The sequence below is a fragment of the Oryzias latipes genome, chromosome 12 (assembly GCF_002234675.1).
Source record: "Oryzias latipes chromosome 12, ASM223467v1".
NCBI classification, from domain to species: Eukaryota; Metazoa; Chordata; class Actinopteri; order Beloniformes; family Adrianichthyidae; genus Oryzias; species Oryzias latipes.
The window spans coordinates 7737046-7757598 of NC_019870.2; the positions used below are offsets into that span (position 1 = coordinate 7737046).

General features: G+C 39.2%; 1 protein-coding gene across 2 annotated transcripts; it reads right to left on the reverse strand.

Moving 5' to 3' along the window:
• Positions 1 to 519: 519 nt before the first annotated feature.
• Positions 520 to 18932, reverse strand: usp20 (ubiquitin specific peptidase 20). Of its 2 annotated transcripts, XR_002291304.2 has the most exons (26): positions 18657 to 18932; positions 18365 to 18463; positions 18202 to 18255; positions 17934 to 17996; positions 17701 to 17841; positions 17525 to 17627; positions 14959 to 15028; positions 14166 to 14279; positions 13978 to 14056; positions 11954 to 12476; positions 11731 to 11880; positions 11350 to 11462; positions 10799 to 10971; positions 8326 to 8420; positions 8214 to 8247; positions 8100 to 8145; positions 7816 to 7996; positions 7609 to 7735; positions 7354 to 7523; positions 6277 to 6358; positions 5747 to 5855; positions 5558 to 5660; positions 5402 to 5470; positions 5159 to 5329; positions 3888 to 3961; positions 520 to 2830 (listed from the first exon to the last, which is right to left on the reverse strand). XR_002291304.2 is itself a non-coding variant. In XM_011481539.3 (25 exons), the coding sequence occupies exons 2-24, from the start codon at positions 18440 to 18442 to the stop codon at positions 5172 to 5174; spliced, it is 2835 nt and encodes a 944-aa protein (XP_011479841.2). In that variant the 5' UTR covers positions 18443 to 18463; positions 18657 to 18932; the 3' UTR covers positions 520 to 3961; positions 5159 to 5171. The 2 variants fall into 2 exon arrangements, 1 of the variants encoding a protein (XP_011479841.2); XM_011481539.3 differs by having other exon boundaries at positions 520 to 3961.
• Positions 18933 to 20553: the final 1621 nt, after the last annotated feature.

The following is a 20553-nucleotide window of genomic DNA, read 5'->3' on the forward strand; positions in this document are numbered from 1 at the left end:
TCAACTTTGATATTTAATTTGTTAAATATAGAATGCAAAAATTAAAAGACCCAAAATGTGTGTACTTTTGCAAAATAAATAAATAAATTATAGATAATTTTGTCATAAAAACCGTAAGAAGGATGCAGTCACGTAAGGGTTAATGGCCTACGAAGTTACTCAGTACTTCAAGTCATTTTGTCCTGTTATTAACTTTTAATGAAGTAGTCATTTCGACAACTTCTTTTTCTACTTGATCAATATTTTTTCTGGATAATGTTACTTTTTCTTAAGAGTCTCATTTTTGGATTATCTGTTACTTTTGGGAGGTGCTATAGTTCTGATCTTAATTTTAGACATGTTTTTTTTTTTTAACTTCTTAAAAAAAAAAGAAACTACAACTCAGTTTTGAAACTAATGTAATACCGTAAATGGGGTTTGCAGTGTAGAATGGGATTGCTACAGGAAGTAGTTTGTCAAGATCAGTTTCCTCACAAGTAAACCCCACTACGTGAAAAAAGGGAAAAAGAGACGATCAAATCCAAGCCCAAAAAGTTTTATTTATCAAACCAGCCATGTGTCTTTACACTAGTTATACAGAGATTAAGACATCACATAAACGTGTGATCAACTACAGTTTAAAGCATCACTATTGTCATGACAACGTACACTGTTCAATATTAGGAAAACATGTAAATAAAACACAAGAAGGGATGATTAAGTCACAACACCTCCAGATTTCTTAACATTGCACAGGAATATTCTGCACTGTCTGAGCATTTACATATTCATATTCTTCATATATTATTGTCTAAAAGTTTCGCAGAGCTCTCTAAAGCAATACGCTGGAGATTGCACAGAAGTTCATCTTTTATTTCATTGCACTTACCCCTCAAATGTACAAATAAAAACCTAGAGCAAACATGTCCAGAGCACTAAGAGGAGATCCTGCCATAAAAAAAGTCTTGAAATGTGTGAAAACCACGAAATTAAATGCAAAGAGAAAACTTTCCTTTTGTCTTCTGTGATATCATCACCTGACTTGAGTTAAAATCATTATATTGAATGAATTTAATGTGACGTAACTGCGTACAGTATGCAGCACTGCAAAAGTGCATTTATGACTGAGTAATTTTTTTGTTACATTTATGTACATTTTTTTTTAATCTATGCATTTTATTTTATTTCTGAAATGAGTTTGATATATCTGTGTGACTTTTTTTTTATTATATTGTCTACAATGAATGCTAAAAATAAACTTATAAATAAAATCATGGAGTTCAAAAATGGCCACAAAAACTGGAGCAACACATTTGCATGAGTCTGTACACATCATGAGTAACCAATTTGTTTTAGGCATTAAAAACAGAAAAATCCAAAAGAATTTTCTTTTTTATCATACTAAACAACAAAAAAGGAGTTTTTATGCATTTTCAAACTCTAAAACTGTGAGTCACTAATTGTTTTTCAGTTTTGCTCTGAAAGGAGCACAGATGCTGTGCCAAGATGCTACCTGTAACAGAATACCCCCAAACAACAACAAGAGCTATTAATTACATAAATGTAGTAATTACAACCCAATATATGGATTTCTGGCAAAGTTTTTAAATTTGCTGTTGTGTCAATACATTTTAAAAGGCTTTTTATTTTCCAAAATAAATTTGAATAATTCTTGCAAATGTCTTTTTTGCAGGGTTTCCAAAATAAAATGACATTCTAGGCGGTTTCTTTGTGCAGCTATAAACGACTCACAGATTCTGCATTTGAGGAAGTACAAAGCCCTGAATTTCATCAATACGATCACAGTTTAAAAACCTAAATTTAATTAAACACTATCGTAAAATAACAAGTCAAAATAATTACATAGTTGGATCTGTAAAGCTTTATTTCCTGAAAGTACCTGTAGTCAAATTGATCCAAATCTTTTCTGTTGGTGTCATTCTTTTGTTACAAGGAGAAATGTAATGCAGAACCTGGAGGGGAAAAAAAGTAATACAACCTTTACTTATTAATCTTAAATTCTAATTAAGATCTCTCTTAATCCAAGACTTTTTCATGTTTTTGCTTATTAAATTTAAGCCAAAAAAGGATAAACCTAAGGTTTTTTAGTAGTTCCAAAAAAAGTAATTTGTCAATTTTTAAGTCTTTTTAATCTTTATATTGACTTGGCTTAGATTTTATCCAAGGGGATCCAGTGCTGTAGTGAATTTAGTTTCCATTTAACATGGTTTAAAGAAAACAACAATTTTTTAACTACATTTAACAACAACAAGGCAGTACATTTTATTAATAAATGAACAAAACAGACTTAAATGTACTCTGAATTACTTTTGTTGATGTAGTTATAGGGGCAGATAAAACACGTTTTCTTCCTTCTGCTCCTTTTATCTTAAATTTAAAAAAAAAGAGCAAATTAAAACTGAAGTATTGATCAAGTTTTAGCTGGTAACAAGCCGTTTTTGATGATTACATACTTCCATCTGTACATTTTAGACAGTAACCCCAATATGATTTTTTTTAGGGATGAAAACATTTTAAACCCTCCTGTGACATTAAAACTGTAAACCTTCGGTCAGATTGCACCCTGAGAGTCATTTGAGTTGTGAACTTTATGTCAACTGAAAATGTGCATGCATATGCATATGCGCATATATATTTATAAAATAAATATTTTACAAGTATTTCTATATTTAAACAAACAAAACCAAAAAAAAGTGCTTCTTTTTTTCTTGTGCGATATCCATGATTGCAAGGTTATCCATGTCTAAGAGAACGCACGTCTCTGTGATTTGACACCAAGACAATGGAATTTGGTGGGAAAAGCCTAATCTCGTCTCAAAGATATCCACCTCTGTGAAGAAAAAACATTTAAAAATGTAACTAAGATTTCAATATTTACACATGCACATGTTTTTTTTTACAGGTGAAGACTGGGTGTTATTTGGGGCTCTTGTATGAGAACATGGAAATAAAAGAAAAGAGAAGAAAACATGTAATGTAGATCAAATTATTAAATATCTTTTGGGTATTTTAGGTTCCTTTTTTTTTTTTTTTTTTACAACACAGTGGTTAAGATTCTGTCAAATGAGTTGTTCAATCGTAAAAAAAAAAAAAAAAGGAAGTAGTTTGATTTAATGAAGAAGCACTGCATGCCATTTTTTTTTCTTTTGCAGTCATCTCAAAACTACTTTTAGTCATGTTCTAAAATGGAAAAGATTACCCTGTAAACTCTTCTAAAATGCACTTGCAGTAATACTTTGAAACAAAATGTTTTTCGTTGACTTTATACCTGTGAAAATCCTTATCCAGTGGTAACACTTGCATCAACAAAGCAGGAAAAACTTCAAGTAATAAATCGTTTTTATGCACAATGATCCTATCAATGTTATCTTAATTGCAAGGGCATGCATTCTGAGCCCCAAAAAAGGTCAAATTTAGTCTCGTGCATGCATCAATAGACAAACTCATGGTTATCTTACTGGCCAAACATAACCAAACGGATAAACCTCCAGTCTTTAGGGTTCAGTGCACATTTCAGGTTTACATCTTTCACGCCTGCGTTTGCAGCAACTTGTACAGACATACAACACAAAGCTTGTTAATGAACCCTTGTTGCTGTCGTTTACACTAAAGCAGATAAAAGTCTTGACTAAACTTTAGCGTTTAGTCCCCTGCAGCATTGTGGGTCGTAACGCAGGAGGCCGTCTGCCTGCCATAACCAGTAAAGCGGTACATGACGTATAGCCACTACAGCAGCCACGGAGACACCACATCTACCAACAACGTCTTAGTAATGGTTTGTTTTCCAAAATGCCCAAACACTGAAGATCAAACTGAAGGATTTGAAGGTTCCTCCTCTTATAGCCTGGCATCAACTTAACACGTTGCTACATTTACAAAGTGCTCACAATGCGGCTTCTTCACCAAGGTGCAAATTCCTCAGCTTCATGTAAGGGCTGGAATCAAGAAGGAACCAGAAGACCTGAAAAGATGAAAAAACAAATAACGCAAAATGAAAAACTAGGAGCCAACTTTCAACAAGTTCAGCTCTGTTTATTGGCCCCTTCTTGGAAACATCTGTAGAACTATTTCTCTCCGCTGGCAAGAAGGAATTTGTGAGCTGCAGAAAGTCGTAAAGTTTTTGCTTCAAGGTTACATGAAGCTCAGAGCAGCTCACAAATGCAAGTCACTCCACATGGAGATGTTCAGAGAAATGTGTGTTACTCTACTTTCACCTGCTCTGGAGTCATTTTTGCCTGAATTGTCTTGACTGCTAAGTTAGTAACTTCCATTCCTCCTTGCAGAGCTGGTAAACGTGAGTTAGAGGGCGTGTGTTATTCACACATGTCCTTTTCAAGGCTGCCCGTAAGCTTTCTATTTCTTTATGATTAAAGACATACTCCACGCACTATTTGATCTACTCTAAAAGCGCTCCCTCTGGTACTTCAAATGTGATTATGCTATTTTTAGCCAAGACAAAAAAATCCTGTGTTGTTTTCTAGGACAACTGCATAGCACCAGTAGTTAATCAGAAAATCACCCTCTGAGGGTGGGCGGGACCCTTGGCACGGGGCAATCCTACCCCACTTCCTGTCAACAATAAGGGAGCTCTCTGTGAGCAGTGCGACCTATCCAGGTGCACAGTTTGGAGCTCGGAAGAGGAAAACCAAGACGTACGTGTGGATGCATCAGAATGGAGCGGAGGAGGTAGGCTCCGGCCCGGCCAGCGTATTTTTTACGTCACAATTAAGCTATTTTTTGTCTCAGAATTGCAATTTTAAATCTTAATTTTCCTTTATTTTCCTATTGATTTTTTAATTTTCCTAATTTTCCTAACAAAAACATGCTTAAGAACACCAAATTATCATCGGAGTGGGTCTTTAAATGGAATTTTAGAAAATCGGAAAAGCTGTCCCTTTGTCTTGCTTCTCCACAAAGATTTATGGAGGCAGATTTTGGCACAAATTACTGTTTGTAATCAAATATTTTAAGTATTTTTTTCCTTTTGAGGTAAGTCCTAAAAAAGTTCAAAGTAAAAGCATTTTTCTACCTCTTAAGAACTTCTTCTCAAGGGCCTTTATGGATAAAAAGTTTTACATTTATGTCTTGAAAAGTTCACAAATGTGTCTTAATTTCAGTGTAAGAGCATCTAAAACCGTGCAGAAAACAAACTTCCAACCTCTGTATTTATTTCAAAGTGCTCTCGTCTCTGCTTCAATCTTCCTCTCTCCGTGGAGGCTGTCGGGGTCAGCTGGAGCCACGGTTTGCCTCACTGCAATCTCTGGTCCGCCTCCATAAATGCCCAAAAGGTACTGCCACGTCTCCTCTGAGATCTGACCATAATCTGCGCCTAATTAAGAAAAAATAAAAAAGTTATATCTTCATTTTTCACACATCAGTATCCATCGGTGCTGGTGTTCACCTTGCTTCAGCTGTATGTGTCCTCCCTTCATCACACAAATTTTACTATTGTCGATGGGACCAGGCGGCTCTGAGATGGCACACAAAAAATTCATTTATTTTTTTAAATTAAGAAAAGTAAAGAAATAGGATTGACAAATTCATTTGGAAGTGATACCGTTGTCTTTCCCCTTTACAAAACTCTCCCACTCCCTGAACCACTGCATACTGATGCACAAAATGACTGTGGGAGCCTCCTCAGCCTGGAACTCTTTGTTTAGCTACAAACAACAAAAACACGGTCAATGCAATAAAAAGCACTAAGATGGATTTAAAAAAAGAAAAACTCTCAGAAAACGGCAATTACCTTGATGAAAGTGTCTATTTCAGTTTTCCTGCGTTTGGCCAACGTTTCGATCTCTACCTGACAGATGCCACAAATGTACAGGTGGTTGACTGCTGGACCCCCCCCAAAACTGAAGGGAAAGAAAATACAGCTGAATGAAAAGCTGCTATTATCCGAGAAGAAATATGAACTGCCATGTATAATAAATTGCAAAATTATTGATCAATTTAAAGGGTAAGTCTATATTTATCCGTGTAAAACTTAAACTGCAGCTGAGAGAGGTAGTCTACATGTGCTTAAAGAGAAAAGGAGAACCGTGACAATAATATTAGTTACATTCTCTCAATTAATTAACTTTTATAGGAAAAGAAAACACTTTAAAAACAAAAGAATCCATTTTAAAGGGTGAGCAGACAGATTTTAACATACAGTATTTAGTTTGTTTGTTTTAGTATCTTACTATTTTAGACTTTACATTTAAGTCCATTTAAAACCAATGTCCAAATACGTTTCAATTTCCAGCTGCAAATGTTGCTTTTTCCATCACTTGCCTGTTGTAAAGATATTCCCACACATTCTGGGGGACAATCACCACCAGATCATCTATGTAGTGGTACTTATTCGGAGGAATGCCTGTGCAAAGGAAACATATGTGAAAGTTTAGCTAGATTTTCTTTTCCAGCCCTTAATCACGGCAAAACATCTGGTTTTGCTTTCTGGACAAAATTCCCACCTTCATTCTCACCAATCCTTTGGAAACATGTGGTTAACAAAACTTTGATTTTATAACCGTTTGGAATTTCTGGTTTTTGCTCTTCTAAAATGACTCAAAGGCAAAATGTTAAGTGTTTAAATTATACAAGTTAAATTATGGAAGGGGATCTATGTTCTAAAAATAACCACCAATAGGTGAAATCCACAAAAATAATGAGTTTACTTGATTTTGTACAATAATTAAAGATGGTTTAAGACTGTAAAACCCCTCACTACACACTTTATACACAAAGTGTGAACATTTTCACACTTTTCTCTCAAGCTTAAACTTTCAAAGTTTACTGGCTGATCTCGAGGACCAGGAAGGAGCACACCTTCTTTCGATACAGTTCATCCTGTTCATTTGCTTCTATGCAAAAATGTATTAACTTTACAACACAATAAAGGATGGGTAGGACAAAAATAAATCTACCTTGTGGTTAAATTTAATAACTATGACAAATATAAATTCTAAATTACTATATTTTATTTTTAGATCAAATTTGAACACAAATGGCAGAGTGCTCAAATCAACTCTAGAATGGCTTGTTCTGTGTATTTGCCACATATCCAGAAAAATCTGTGTTAGGTAGCAGTATTTCTGGATAAAAATGCCAACAACCAACTGGAACTGACCAGAAAGTTTTAATATTTTTGTTATTAAATGTGAAAAAAGCCCTTAACAAAAAAGCAAAATGGGAATCCTTTGCTCGAGTATGAAGCCCCCTAAAGGTTACTTGGTGAACTGCACTCAGTTTCACCCATTTCCTTTTTTAAACAAGCTTCAATCAAGAAGTCAAAGGGTCATCCCTTTTTGCTGTTGGCCTCTGACACAAAAGTGAGTGTTTTTGGGATTGGCAGACATGATCACACACCTCGGTGCTGACAAAGAAACGTCTGATTGCTGATCGGGCCCGGTTCTGCAAAGGTGTTGAACTTGTTGAGCCACTCTCTGGAGATGTAAAACTGCAGCAGACTGGGCTCCTTCATATTGGCTAAAGCCACCACCTTCTGCCTTTCTCGGACCGCCTCGTCGCTACTCTTCCTGTATCATTCCGTAAAAAAAAAAAAAAAAAAAAAAAGTCAGAAACAATACTAGAAAGAAAAACGCAGTCTTAAATCCTACTCACCTATAGAACAACACATAGGCCTCTGCGTTCTGCACCACCGTCTCATGGACTTCTGTGACATACTGGTCATCAAACTCATACCACTGTCCATTTATTACATTCTGACAGTAAGCTATGTAGTGTCCACCTGCGTCAATAGAAAAGATGAGAGAACGTTAAGACTTTCAAACATAGAGCGATCGTGTGAATCATGCCGTCGTCTCTTACTTCCTGCCGTGCCGTGGTGGCAAATGACTGACAGCAGATCATAAGTGGTGACCTGAGACGGGCTCTCTTTGGCCAGGAAAGGCCGCATGTCAAGACCCTCCAGCGGGAAGGAAACGTGGCTGCTTATCTTAAACGAATACATGACTTCGTGCCGGAAGCGCTTCAGATGAATGCACAGAATCTATGCAGGACAGAGATTCATAAACACGCAACCAAACTGCTTATCTGCAGCAAGAAAGATCAGATAACATGTTTAATAAATGTTGTTGTTTTTTTTAAATTACCTCTGGAAGTTTGAGCACTTTGCAGTATTTAATGCCGTTTCGCAACCTGCACAAAAACGTCCGTCAATAACCATATTTTTGAATCTGATGTACTTTAACGATGAGCATACTCACTTTTTACATCTCTCACAGCTGTACATGTTGTCTCCTGAACATAGAGCAAGCAGAAATAGAAGCTTAAACAGTAAATGGAGCCGCATCAGTCGAGAGCAGCGCATTTCTGTACCTTTGAGCTCATCTGCAGCAAAAAAGGCAGCGAGGCAGTCCTCCAAGGTCACCATGGGGCCCCAAAACCAAGTGGGGATACATGAGACAACAAACCTGTGGAAGGACAGAATTTCAGAACATTAAGATTCTGTTAAACTGCTGGATGTTTGCCAACTGAGCCCTATAGTTATCTGTGCATGCTTGGAGATGCTCAGATATACTGAAGTGGGATTAATCAGACTTCATGCTTAAAAAAGGAGCTGATAAGACAAATGTGATGCCACTAAAACACACGGTTTCTTAAAGATTCCCAATGTGGTCAAGTCTGGACTTAAGTGGATGTTTCTTGTGTGAAAATGTTGCTCCCTGAACCCTTCTTTCCCAATCTGAGGCACGTGAATCCTGACATTTTCATCTTGGAGAATTAGAAAAGAAAAAGTAGATCGATTAAAAAAAATCTGGTTGCTCAGCTGACCTTGTATGGCCATGACCATGTCTGGTTAAGTAATAGTTACCCAACACCATGAGCGATATGTTTGGGACTCATCAGATAACAGAAACTTCTTTACTTCATGCTAAAGGATTTTTTTTTCATCAGCTAGCATAACTAACAAGTGTTTTTTTTTAAGTTGTTTTATCTCAGTTTGCAAAGTTCCCCTCCCTTTTAAGATTAAACATCGTCGTATAAAATACGGTGATTTCTGATTTGAAATGATCAGCAATCAGACATTTAATATTTTGTTCCAAATACATTCATAGGTGGTACATTTCTGTTGGATACAAAGTGTAAACACAGTGAATGGCGGAATGCTGAACATTAATAATACTAAAACAAACAAAACTAATATATATATATATATATATATATATATATATATATATATATATATATATATAAAAATTAAAATCACAATTATTTCTACTGAAATCCCATAAAGACACCTGATGTTAAATCCCACAAGTCTAAAAACTTCTTTTTTTTTTAATTTGCATTCCTGTCTAAGAAATAGTGTCTCACATGTTTTGTACTATGTTCATGTGATTACACAGAATTTTGATCTTTCAAACCTGTACATAAACCAGCACAAAGGCAGCATAAACCCATCAGAACACATGAGAAGTAGGTGGCAGCATTTGGATTATTTTGGTCGGATCCCCTTTTCATTTGTGTGTCTACAGTATGTCCTATGACTACCACGTCAACAAAGATCGGCTTTTGATTTGACCTTTTCACATTCAGATCATTGTTGTTTTACAGAAATTAAAACAATTAAAAAATAAATATAAGTCTGACTGATAATGCATGTATTGACTTTACAGAGTAAAACTGTTTGGTTCTCTGAAATAGAAATAAACTTTTTCATGAGAAATAAGATTAATAACAATAATAATAATAATAATCCTTTTTTGGGAAGAAGTTATGAAAACCTTTTAATTAAAAATGTTCCAAAAAGAATCATCTCTCAAGACAAAAGCTGGATTTTTATGAAAATTCTTAACATTGCTGTAGCAAAATTGAATTGAATTGTTGTTGAACACTTTGTGGGCGATGGTTAAAGTGTAACCGAATGCGATACGCTTTTATAAAAACAGAACAAGCCTCAGACCACATGTGCAAGCTTATTCCCTTTCAAAGGGTATCTGTTAGTTTTAAATCAGAAAGTGTTTGCAACTAGACCATGAGTGAAGGTAAAAACAGGATGTGATTTTACCACTAAACCTTTTTTTCCCCATAACACATCAGAGCCTGCATACTTACAGATTGTTCTGATAATTGACCTAAATCCTCAACTAACTCTTGAACCAAATTCAAAGAAATTCTCCCTTTGAGGAGTGAGGAGTCTCCATTTCTCAGATGGGGCTTCCTTTCTTTTTCAGTCGGAATGTCTTTAAACTTGAAGGAGCTGATTCTCATCTCAACCTGACACCTTCACGTTGAGCAGCAAATTGCTCCAGTAACATGTCAGAGCTTGATAACACAAAACGACATCATCTGCAAACAGATCAACCCCTCCCTACCTTTTTCTGCTGAGCAACTATGTGCATAGAAGTTATGAAAGCTGCAGAACGTATACCTCCAAAGTTAAACTTTGAAGCAGAAACTGCACTTGTGTTCATTCGGATGGGGAAGGAAAGGTTTTGTTTTAGTTTTTCCTTTTATTCCTCCTTAAGGTGGCTTATCAGACAAGGTCACCAGATCCTGCGTGCTTCACCTGCGTCACCTCCACTATCAACACCAACACAACTTCATGCACAGTAACCACATTTTCCTTTTCCTTTCATTTACTTACTAGGCGGAGTTCTTTTTTGGCACTCAAACAAGCTGGAAAGTGGGCATGACAACTCAAGATGCTACTTGTCCACAGTTTTGTATAAACGTTAACCTCTTATCTCTCCTAAGATCTGGCAATAAAGCTAAAATGAAAACACGTTTTTCCTTAATCCATCATGAGATATTACTTTCTTAAGACAATTGGAAACAGCTGTGTGACCTGCGTATAGAATCCATGATGAAGGAGATCCACCCCTGCGAGCTGTACGAGTCAGGACACACACCAGTCTTGACTGGAAGGTTTTGATGGATGGAGGAGTGAAGCTTGGCCAAGTCTTCTTTTCCCGGAATAGGGAGAGATAAGTCCTGGAAGGTTTCTACAGTGGTAGAAACCTGTAACATTCACAGACAGTTGGGTTACACTGCATGCCTCTAGCAGAGAGAACAGTATCAAACACCATTCAGTAGATTCAACTTTTTTAATTTTAATCTGGTAGATGATATTCTTGCACTGAGATTTGGATTTGTGTTACTAGAGACATAAAATCCTAAAAAAATGTGCATACTTCTTTCTGAATTCATTGATTTTTATTATTCTACCCCAAAAACGTAATTATTTACATTACTTTTTGCATAAATAGAATAAGTAAATGTAGAAGAATGTAAAGAATAAAATATAATGTTTTAAACCCAGCAGTTAGGCTGAAGTGCACTCTGATAGAATTAGTAAGTAGCCCCCTCTAGTGTTCAAAGGTGTGAAGTGCACCTCACCCTGTCACAGGTTAAACACTGGACCAAGCTGAGAATGGAACCGTCAAAGATGTCAGAGATCACGCTCCGATAGTGAGACTGCTTCTTCTTCCTGGAACTGAGCAGCAACTGAGCTGAAAGACAACATGATGGGTAAAGACCAACTCTGAGTACTGCGAACAAAGGACCAAAAGAAGAGTTACTTCCTCCTCTGGTTCCTTACAGATTCACAGATGCGGTCCTGAGCATTGAATTTCATCCAGTCCATTTGAACATAACATAGATAAATAATTGTTTTAATCTGACATGGGAGGAAGAGCCAGCTCCTTGCACACAGTCGACTATAGGTTACTGCACTGTTTTCCCATCGTCTATCAAACTTTTGTGCCAGTTATCACTTGCCTTTTTTTAATGAGTATGCAGGACCTGCCGAGCGGAGGGGGCTGGAGCGTGGAGGGCTTGATGAAAGCTTGTGGTGAAGCTCCTGCAGGGTTCGCACAGGGCTGCAGGGAGTAGACTGAGGTTGGGTCATTGGTGCTTCGTTGTTTGGCTCTAAAAAGCAGGAAGTTAATGTTTTATTGATTCCCGGTTGAAGTAAAACTTTCTCTTTTATCCTGCCTTCTACCTGACGTGTTGTTCCTCTGGACCTGTCCTGTGTTTGATATTTGGTTGTTGTCCTGGTTTTGGATGTCTGCGTTTGAGGGTGGTCCCGGCTCCTCCTCCTCCTCCTCCTCCTCCTCCTCCTCCCCTCTCTCAGGAGCTCCCTCCTCAGCAGCCGTGTCCACATCGGCGTCCTCGTCCATCTCCTGCGAGGCTCCCCGAAGAGGTGACCCCGACACTCTCTTCTCCTTTAGCCTCTCTTTCTCTGAGATGAGCGTGGCAGAACCGCCTAACCCTACAGAGGGAGACCTCACTCCATCGCAATCGTCCAGCAGGAGGAGCTCTCCATCCCCTACGCCTCCTCCCTCTCCCCGATCACTGCTGGAGCCGGAGTCACAGGACAGGAACTCGTCCTCTGATGGGGAACAGTCCCCGTCTCTCCTGTCCTCGCCGTCGCTTCCCTCCCCGCTCATGTTGCACTCGGTCAGAGGTTCCTTCAGTTCCTCGTGTAACTGGTCCATCAGACAGCGCAGGAACTCCTGGGTGTCCTGGAGGAAGAAAATAGCCCAAAATAAAGACCTTTCCATTTTTAATAAGAATTAGAAATAAGAAAATTCAATTCACATTTATTGGCAAAAAATAACTTTTAATAAAATGGGGATTCATTTTTTATTTCTAACACCAGACTTCAGAGTATACGTGCTCAACAAATATTCTGATTTCTACACGGTGTTCTCAGTCTAAATGCTAATCTGCAGGTCAGCTGTTTTGCCGGGCATGTGCATTAATCTTCTCTGGATATGTGCCGCCATTTTTCTAGACAATATCAGGGCGTTAATCTCTAAGCATGTATGCAAGTTTGGTCAATAAAAAGTCAGGTTTGCACTGAGTAAAGCTGAGAGGTGGAACAATGCTTTCTATATAGTCTGAGGAGGCAGAAGAAACCTTTTTTTATTTAGAAAGAACATTGAGAGGGAGGTGTTTAGAGTCTGAGCTACAGACTTTATATTACAGCAAGGTAATTTTTTGTGAAAAAGACAAATGAAACTTCATTTTTGAAATATTTTTTCTTTGTAAACTCCAGCAGACTGTTTAGGTAAGAGGGGGAAGTTTTTTCTTACAACTCTACATCCACAGAGCTACATGGTTGTTTTCCTGGTTTATCCTCATTTGTCTCTCTGCTGGATAGTCTCTATGGAATCAAACTGTAAGTGAACCGCACCGCAGTTCACTCGAAACTCAACCGAGGTGCTCCAGTTTGCTTCTACAAAAACATTTAGGTCGATTTTACGTCAAACAAGCTTCTGATCTAAGCCCAAAAGAAAAAAAGGCAAATCAAAAGTCATCAGAACCTTTCCTGAGATGTGAGGAAGTGGCTGCTGAAGGTGAGAGGGAAAACACTGGTTGTGCATCAGGAAGCAGGTGCCAGTCTTAAATGACGGGAGTGTCAGTCATGACAAATGTTTCATTCATCTGTGCAGAGTTCGTCACCATGAACCAAAATAGACGTGGTACTGTGTTTAATTTATGAGCCAAGTGCCAATTAGGACACTTTGCTTTAATTGACCTCAAGTGACTGCAATCATTTGGATTTCCATTGCTGATGATGGGTCACACTAACTTATTAACCTCAATGAAGAGGATTTTGATCAATATATTAATCCCTTAAGTGCAAAATGATACTCGTGTGTCCATTGAAGTTTTCTCACGCAGTGTTTTTGTTACCTTATAACAGATTTATCCGATGCTTCATTAGTATAGTTTTTCTGCCAATACTGCTTAGAAAGCATCACCTTTTCCCAGAGTTTTCTTAGAAAGATAAAAACCGACCCTCACAATTCTTTCGTGTGCGGCAGCCCTTACAAACTGGGACAAATCTGGGCGTTTCTATCCATGGATCTGCTAAAAATAAATAGCTAAATTAGTTAGAAAGTGTGCAAGGCTTTCAGGATTGTGCAACAAGCCAAATAATAAGCCATAAAGAACATGGAAGAAAATAGATTCATAATAGGAAAAAGAAAGAAAAGTCAGTCAAGCAGCTGCAGTTACCTGCTGTGCATAACCTCGAAACATGGGGTTAACTAGTTTGATACCGTGGGAGAGGCTGGTAGGCACGACATAGCTGGGCCTGAAAGGGCAAACATCATAAACTATTTTAATCTGAATGAATACTGAGTAAATTTTATCCTTAGGTCACCATTTAAATAGTATAATAACTTTTTTTGGCTTTTCGTTACCTTTTCTTATGCCAGAGCTCTGAGATGAGTTTCTGGTAGCTCTTGCACAGAGCAGGCTTCTTATCAGTCCGGACCAGACCGCTGCAGTCCAGGAAAAACTGGGTGAGGGGAGGGCTAGTGAAAAAAGAAGAGAGGAAAAATCTCATTAAAGGGTTTATACCATGAAAAATCAATTTTTTTGAGCTTTTATGTGTGTTTTAATGTTCATTTCTCATGAAAAGAAACCCCAAAGCTGTATTTTTGGTTCCTTCACACATTTCTGAGTATTCCTCTAAAAACCTGCTCTATGAGCACCAGCCCATCCCAACCCACAAGTTTTCGCGGGCTGATGTAGACCCGCCCCTTCCAGGAAGAGTCTGCGCTGCCAGCACCGCCCCCAGAATAACGCATACACCCACTTTCTACACGGAGCCAGCGGTGATCGACAAAAACGCTTTCCTTTTATATGCACATTATTGCACATGAATCTTTGCAAAAGTTTGGATGTTGTTTGTTTTCCTTGGGAAGACGCTGACACACTGCTGAGACACGTCATGAAATGGGCGCCACCCTCACGAAGAGAAAGGCGGTGCCTCAGAGATCGAGTTGTCTTACTTTTGGGTTGGAAAAGAAGTCAGGAAAATAAGTAACATTTAATAAAAAATGTGTTCTTCAGTGTGCCAAAGGTCACATTGTTTACAATAAAAGGCTTAAGGATAGAATGGTACACAGCCTTTAAAGGACAAAGAATGAAGACAGAAAAATAGACGCATGCCTGATGGAGAACAGATTTAAGAAAAGCGAGTGAACGCACCAGTTGGACAAAGCTTGCAGAGCAGCATTCATGTAGCAGGAGTTTCCAATATTCTTCATTCCTGTTAGACCTGCAGTCAACAACAAAAACAAAGATGAAACCCTTCATCCATCCTCTAACACTTGTTCACTAACAGACCATGATGCCGGCAGTCTAAGCAAAGATGCCTAGATCTCCTCCTCCACAGGAACTTCTTCAAGTTCTATCGGAGCGACCCCAAGACGCTCCTAACCTGAAAGACATAGTCCCATCGGGGCATCCATGGTCTTCTCTGTGGTCTCCTCCTGATGCCCAGAATACCACCCCACACGTGAAATACAACCTCAACTGGCTTCACCTATTCTGGAGGAGCAGCGACTTTACTCTTTACTATAACAGTAGATCCCTTTAAGTTGGAGCACACCCTCCTCATAATGTCTGGTGCCGCGCCAGTCTGGACGCCCTGCACCAGACATTGTTTAGCTACTCAATGTTGCAAAGGCGTGTCACCCTGGACACCCCCCATTCAGAGACTCAAGGAACTCAGGGTGGACTTAATCTGCCTGCGGTGCCTTCCCCTGAGGGAGCTCTTTGACAACCTCAGAGGCTTTAGCTTGAGTGATGGACTGCTATGCCTCAGCCAAAACCTGCACTGCATGCTGCTTGGACTGTGTTCATCAGTCAGCCACTTCAAGAGTACCACAAACCAAGCTTTACGTGATCCCTTACATCAGGGGTGTCAAACTCAATTGCACAGGGGCCAAAATCCAAAGCAGAATACATTAACTTCAACCTGCAATAACATCTGGCAACACTGGTGTTCGCCAAGGGAGCTGACTCGGTGATTGATGGGATCTGTCCTAAATGTGTTACCAGGGCATCATTTCCCCGGGCCACCAATACCAATAATATAAAAGGGTTTCGTAGGTCAGATATATTTACATGGGGCCAGATGGGGCCCACAGGCCTTTGACACATGTACCTTACATGCTGCGATCACCACTAGGTTCATGGACTGCATCCCCGACAGGCACCAGAGACCTTAGGGCCACAAGGTCAACCGACCTAATTAACAAAGAAGGCAGAAAATGTGGTCTTTATCTGACTCAGTGTCTCCAGCTTCTCTTGCTACCTGGTTTAAGCTCTCTTAGGTATGGGAGTTGAAGACCCTTCTGACATTTGGTTCAACCAAACATTCTTAGCGTGTTTGTGACGGCCACGTCTGTACAACTTCCTCCTCTCCTCTGGAAGCAAATCCAACTCACCACCAGGTGGAAATCGGTTGAAAACTGCCTAAAGCTTCTCTAAAGTGTCCAAGACACATGACAGGAGGTCAGATGACATGACCACAAAGTGGATCATTGAACTCCTGCCAAGGGTGTCCTGGTGCTGCGAGCACCGATAAACACCAGACTCAAACATAGTTTGTTAAGGACAGACTGTGACTGACACTGAAGTTCTACAAGAAAACTCTGGTTCAGATCAGGGAGGATGTTCCTCCTGATCACATCCTTCCAGGAATCACTGTCATTGACCAAATGGGTGATTACGTCTCTCAGAAGAACAATGGAGTCCCCAGTCTGAGTATTTTCCAGGAATCCTCCTTGAGATTTTAACAAGGTCGAGGAACTGAGCTGATAACTGCTATTACACCAAAAGCAAAAAAAAAAAACCTCAGTAAGAAAACGGTTACTTTGTGCTGCTGTTTGACTCATAAACCAAAAACAAAGTTAAAGCCCTCTCCCTGGAGCTGGAGACACAGAGACACCAATTCTCTACTCGATTCAAGGAGAAGCTCAACATGTGATGAGTGAGCTATAAGCAAACCACGTCTCTTAGTTCTGCTTTAGAGTGGAAGTGGAAATCCAGGTTCTTTCAAGAAGTTGGATTTCAAGGGCCCAAAGTGTGCATGGAGACAAGGCTGACTGTCATTAGCCAGTACCGCTCAACCTACTGCACAAGCTCAGGCTCTTTCCCACTCAGTGTGGGTGACATTCCATCAGTCAATTTCTATGGCTTGCCCTCTGAAGGAGAGCCTGGGCCGGGTTTCAAAGCAGGACCCCAGTGATGCGAGTCAGAGAAAAGTAGCACACCTTATTTTTAAGAGTTAGGGCTCCCTTTTTATGTTTTTCATTTGGAGGAACTTCCTTTTTTTCCCTTGCAACTTTTACCTTCAAGGGTCGCCACAGTGAATCAGCTTTGACCATTTAACCCTGTCTTCCGCATCCTCTATTCTAACGCCAGCCACCTTCATATCTTCATTTACTGCATTCAGAAACATCCTCTTTGGTTTTTTTCCCTAGACCTCTTGCCTGGAAGCTCTAGAGTCAGCATCCTTCTATCAATATAGTCACAAATTCTCCTCTGGACAAGTCTCGGCCATCTCAGTCTTGCCTCTCTGACTTTATCTGCCAAACCTCTGACATGTCCTGTCCCCCTGTCATGTACCAAATTTGGACAAACGGTTAAATTAATATTTTTGTTGTGCTTCTACTGCCTGTTTGAAATTTTTTCTGATCTTTAAACACAACATTCACTTCGTTTAACTGGGCTTTTTTAGTAGGAAAAGTACTAAGAGGAGATCCACCTCTAGGTTTTAGCTCATCTTCTTCTGATTCTGAGCCGTCTTCTTCTGCCACGGCAATTGGAACAGCTTTCAGTGGGCGACATCCAGACTGTGGAGCTCCATCCTAAATAAAACATAAATCATTAGGAGTTTTTTTTATAGTGAAAATCATGTGCGGCCCTGGTGTGGCTCCAGACCTGCTCTGCAGCTTTGCAGTGGTGAGGTGCAGAAGGCACAGGGACCAGGGCTGGTCTCTGGTCTAGAAAGACCTCCCGCTCACATGTGTAACACCAGATCCTGAAGGTTGTTAGGTTCACCGTCAGATTATGCTTTTTTGCCTGCAAGCAGATGCCAAAAAAAAGAAAAAAAGACAGTTTTAATCCATTTAAAGTGTGAAAAAGGTGGAGAATTGATGGTATGATCACTTTACCTGTGCATGCAAGGTGCTGTGATCAGAATGAGACTCTCCACATCCAACGTAAGGACAGTCACTCTACATATCAGAAACACTGAGATCAGATCTAGCAGAACTGGATCTTTCAATTTGCAAATAAAGAAAAACAATTAAAGTTTTAAGATTTGCAATTTGAGAAATGTCGTGTTAAAGTAGCCACTGATTGCAGAAGGTGCACTTTGAGTGCAACTTTTCATAGGAGTTGTACAAGTTAAACCATCACAATGGAATATTTGAAGCATACCTGCAGACAGGCCCACAGGTTTGGCCCCCCAGCACCACATGACTGACAAGTCCCCTAAAGAAATGTTTAAAAAATTGGGAAATCAGGCAGATTACGTCAAATGATAAGCTAGTGAGATCTACTATGGCATCCATTTTATTTAGCAACAAAAATGGAAACTCACCTTTGATTTCTTCAGTAGATCATCCTTGGTCACCTCACCTATGGAGTCCAGGTGAGGACAAACGTCTTGCTCTGCCATAACTATTCTTCAATGGTGCGTCTGTTAGGTTGACAGCAGACATGTTATAAGAGGCTCTTAGCTAGCTCCATTATCACAACACCAAGCCGAACTGCAGTCACAAACACAAGCGATCGGTCTCTCTGACTGCTAGCTTAAACATGATAAACGTTGAAATGACCGTCCCCCCACAGAACCAACCGGGAGTCGGCAAAGTGACAGGCCCAATGTTTACCCTCGAAAAGCTCATCCCGTTCTGTCGTCTGCAGCGATAACAGTTGTCACGAATAATTCCTTATTACCACAGAAGAAGAGCGGCTACCGCAGGCGAAACAATTATTTCTCATCTTCTAAGAAAGCTCTCGAGTTGACTCCGAACAGCTAGCAAGTAGAGGAGCCAGGCGACGTTGGCAGCTGACCCACAATCCTCGATCTGACACCCACCCCCTCCCGCTCCGCCGCGCGGCTCAATGTAACTTCTGTGAGCCACAGCGGGCGCTACCAATCGTTGAAAACGGGGGACTAAACGGGGAGGAGTCTGATGACGTAAGCAGGTAATATCGGCAGAAAAAAAAAGATTTATATCGCTAGAGGAGACATCACGTGGTTCCTCATGGGAGGAGAGCACCGCCATCTTAGTGAGGTCAGTGTATGCATGTGAACACATTTTTTGCAAAATGCCAGTTCATTGTCCGGGTTTCAACTGCCAAAATCGGAGAAATTAGTCCACGAAGGAGGAAGTGCTTTACAGTCACACAAACATTCACACACTGGTGGTGGCTCTGCTGCTGAACACTGGCGCCAACCCACCACCAGAGGCAAGGTGGGGTACAGTGTCTTGCCAAAGGACACTTTGACACATGGGTGTGCAAGGCGGGAATTGAACCTGCAATCTTATGATCGACTGCCCTGCCGCTGCCCCACGGCCGCCCAAGGTATACTGAATTCAATTCTAAATACAATCTTGTTGTATACCATTGTGTTTGATGCTGTTTCCAAAGAAATATGTCAAATGTTTAAGATAACTGTTAGGAATAAAGAAATGCCCTCTATGGATACAAATGACACCACCACAGGAAAAATCTGTTTTACCCCACAAGAACAACAACAAAAAAGTACATGCCTTGTTTCAAAGGGATGTCATTTCTGTACCATGTATGTAAAACTACACCAGACGGTTTGCTCCCAACAGTTTTTGGAGAAAAGGCTGGAGTGTGACCCAAAAATGTATGATAAATATTCAAATGAAAGAGGTTTCTTTTAAAATAATTCACAAAATCTACCCCAGCAATCAATTCATGCTGAGATATGTTAAAACAATTGACCCTAACTGTAATGTTTGCAAATGACATCCAGAAACAATTGACCATCTTTTTTGGAACTTTAATGAAAATTGAATTTTTTGGAAAAAGTGTTTACAATTTATCAAAAAACATATTCACCCCAACTTCACTCTGAAATTTGAATATATAATTTTTTGCTTTCAAAATAAAAACTTGGGGTCAAGTAAAAAATGTCATATTCATAAATGCAAATTTTCTTCAACTTCTATTTTCCCCATATTAATCAAACAAATTGAAATATATCTCAGTACCATCTCTAAAAGCCTTCGCCAGAAAGCTGTATGTTTCTATGAAAGTTGTAAAAACTTGAATGTTTTTATGTAAAATGCATGTAATAAGTATGCTCCCCTGGCCTATTTGAAGTTTATTTTGTAAAAATGTGCTTTGTACTATACTTCTGTTTTGCACAAAAAATTAAAAAAAAAAAGATATGACTTATTTTATTTTTTATTTAATGTACACTTCAAGGACACTAATATAGAAATCTATATTATAGATTATATTTTAAAAAACAGGATTTATTTTCAAAATAAATGAAATGAATGAAACTTGTCACAGCAGTGAGGTATTGACATTTTTAAAACGTTTTCCACAAGTTTAGGTGTGTCTTGATGGGAATGTTTGACCATTCTTCCAGGAATGCATTTGTGACAAAGATGTTGAACGTGAACAGCTGACTCACTCCATATAATCTCAACCTGACCTCCATCAATTAAAGGTCAGGACTGCCAAGCAAGATCTTGGACCTTGCTTTGTGCACTAGCCACAATCTCATTAGAACAGCGAAGG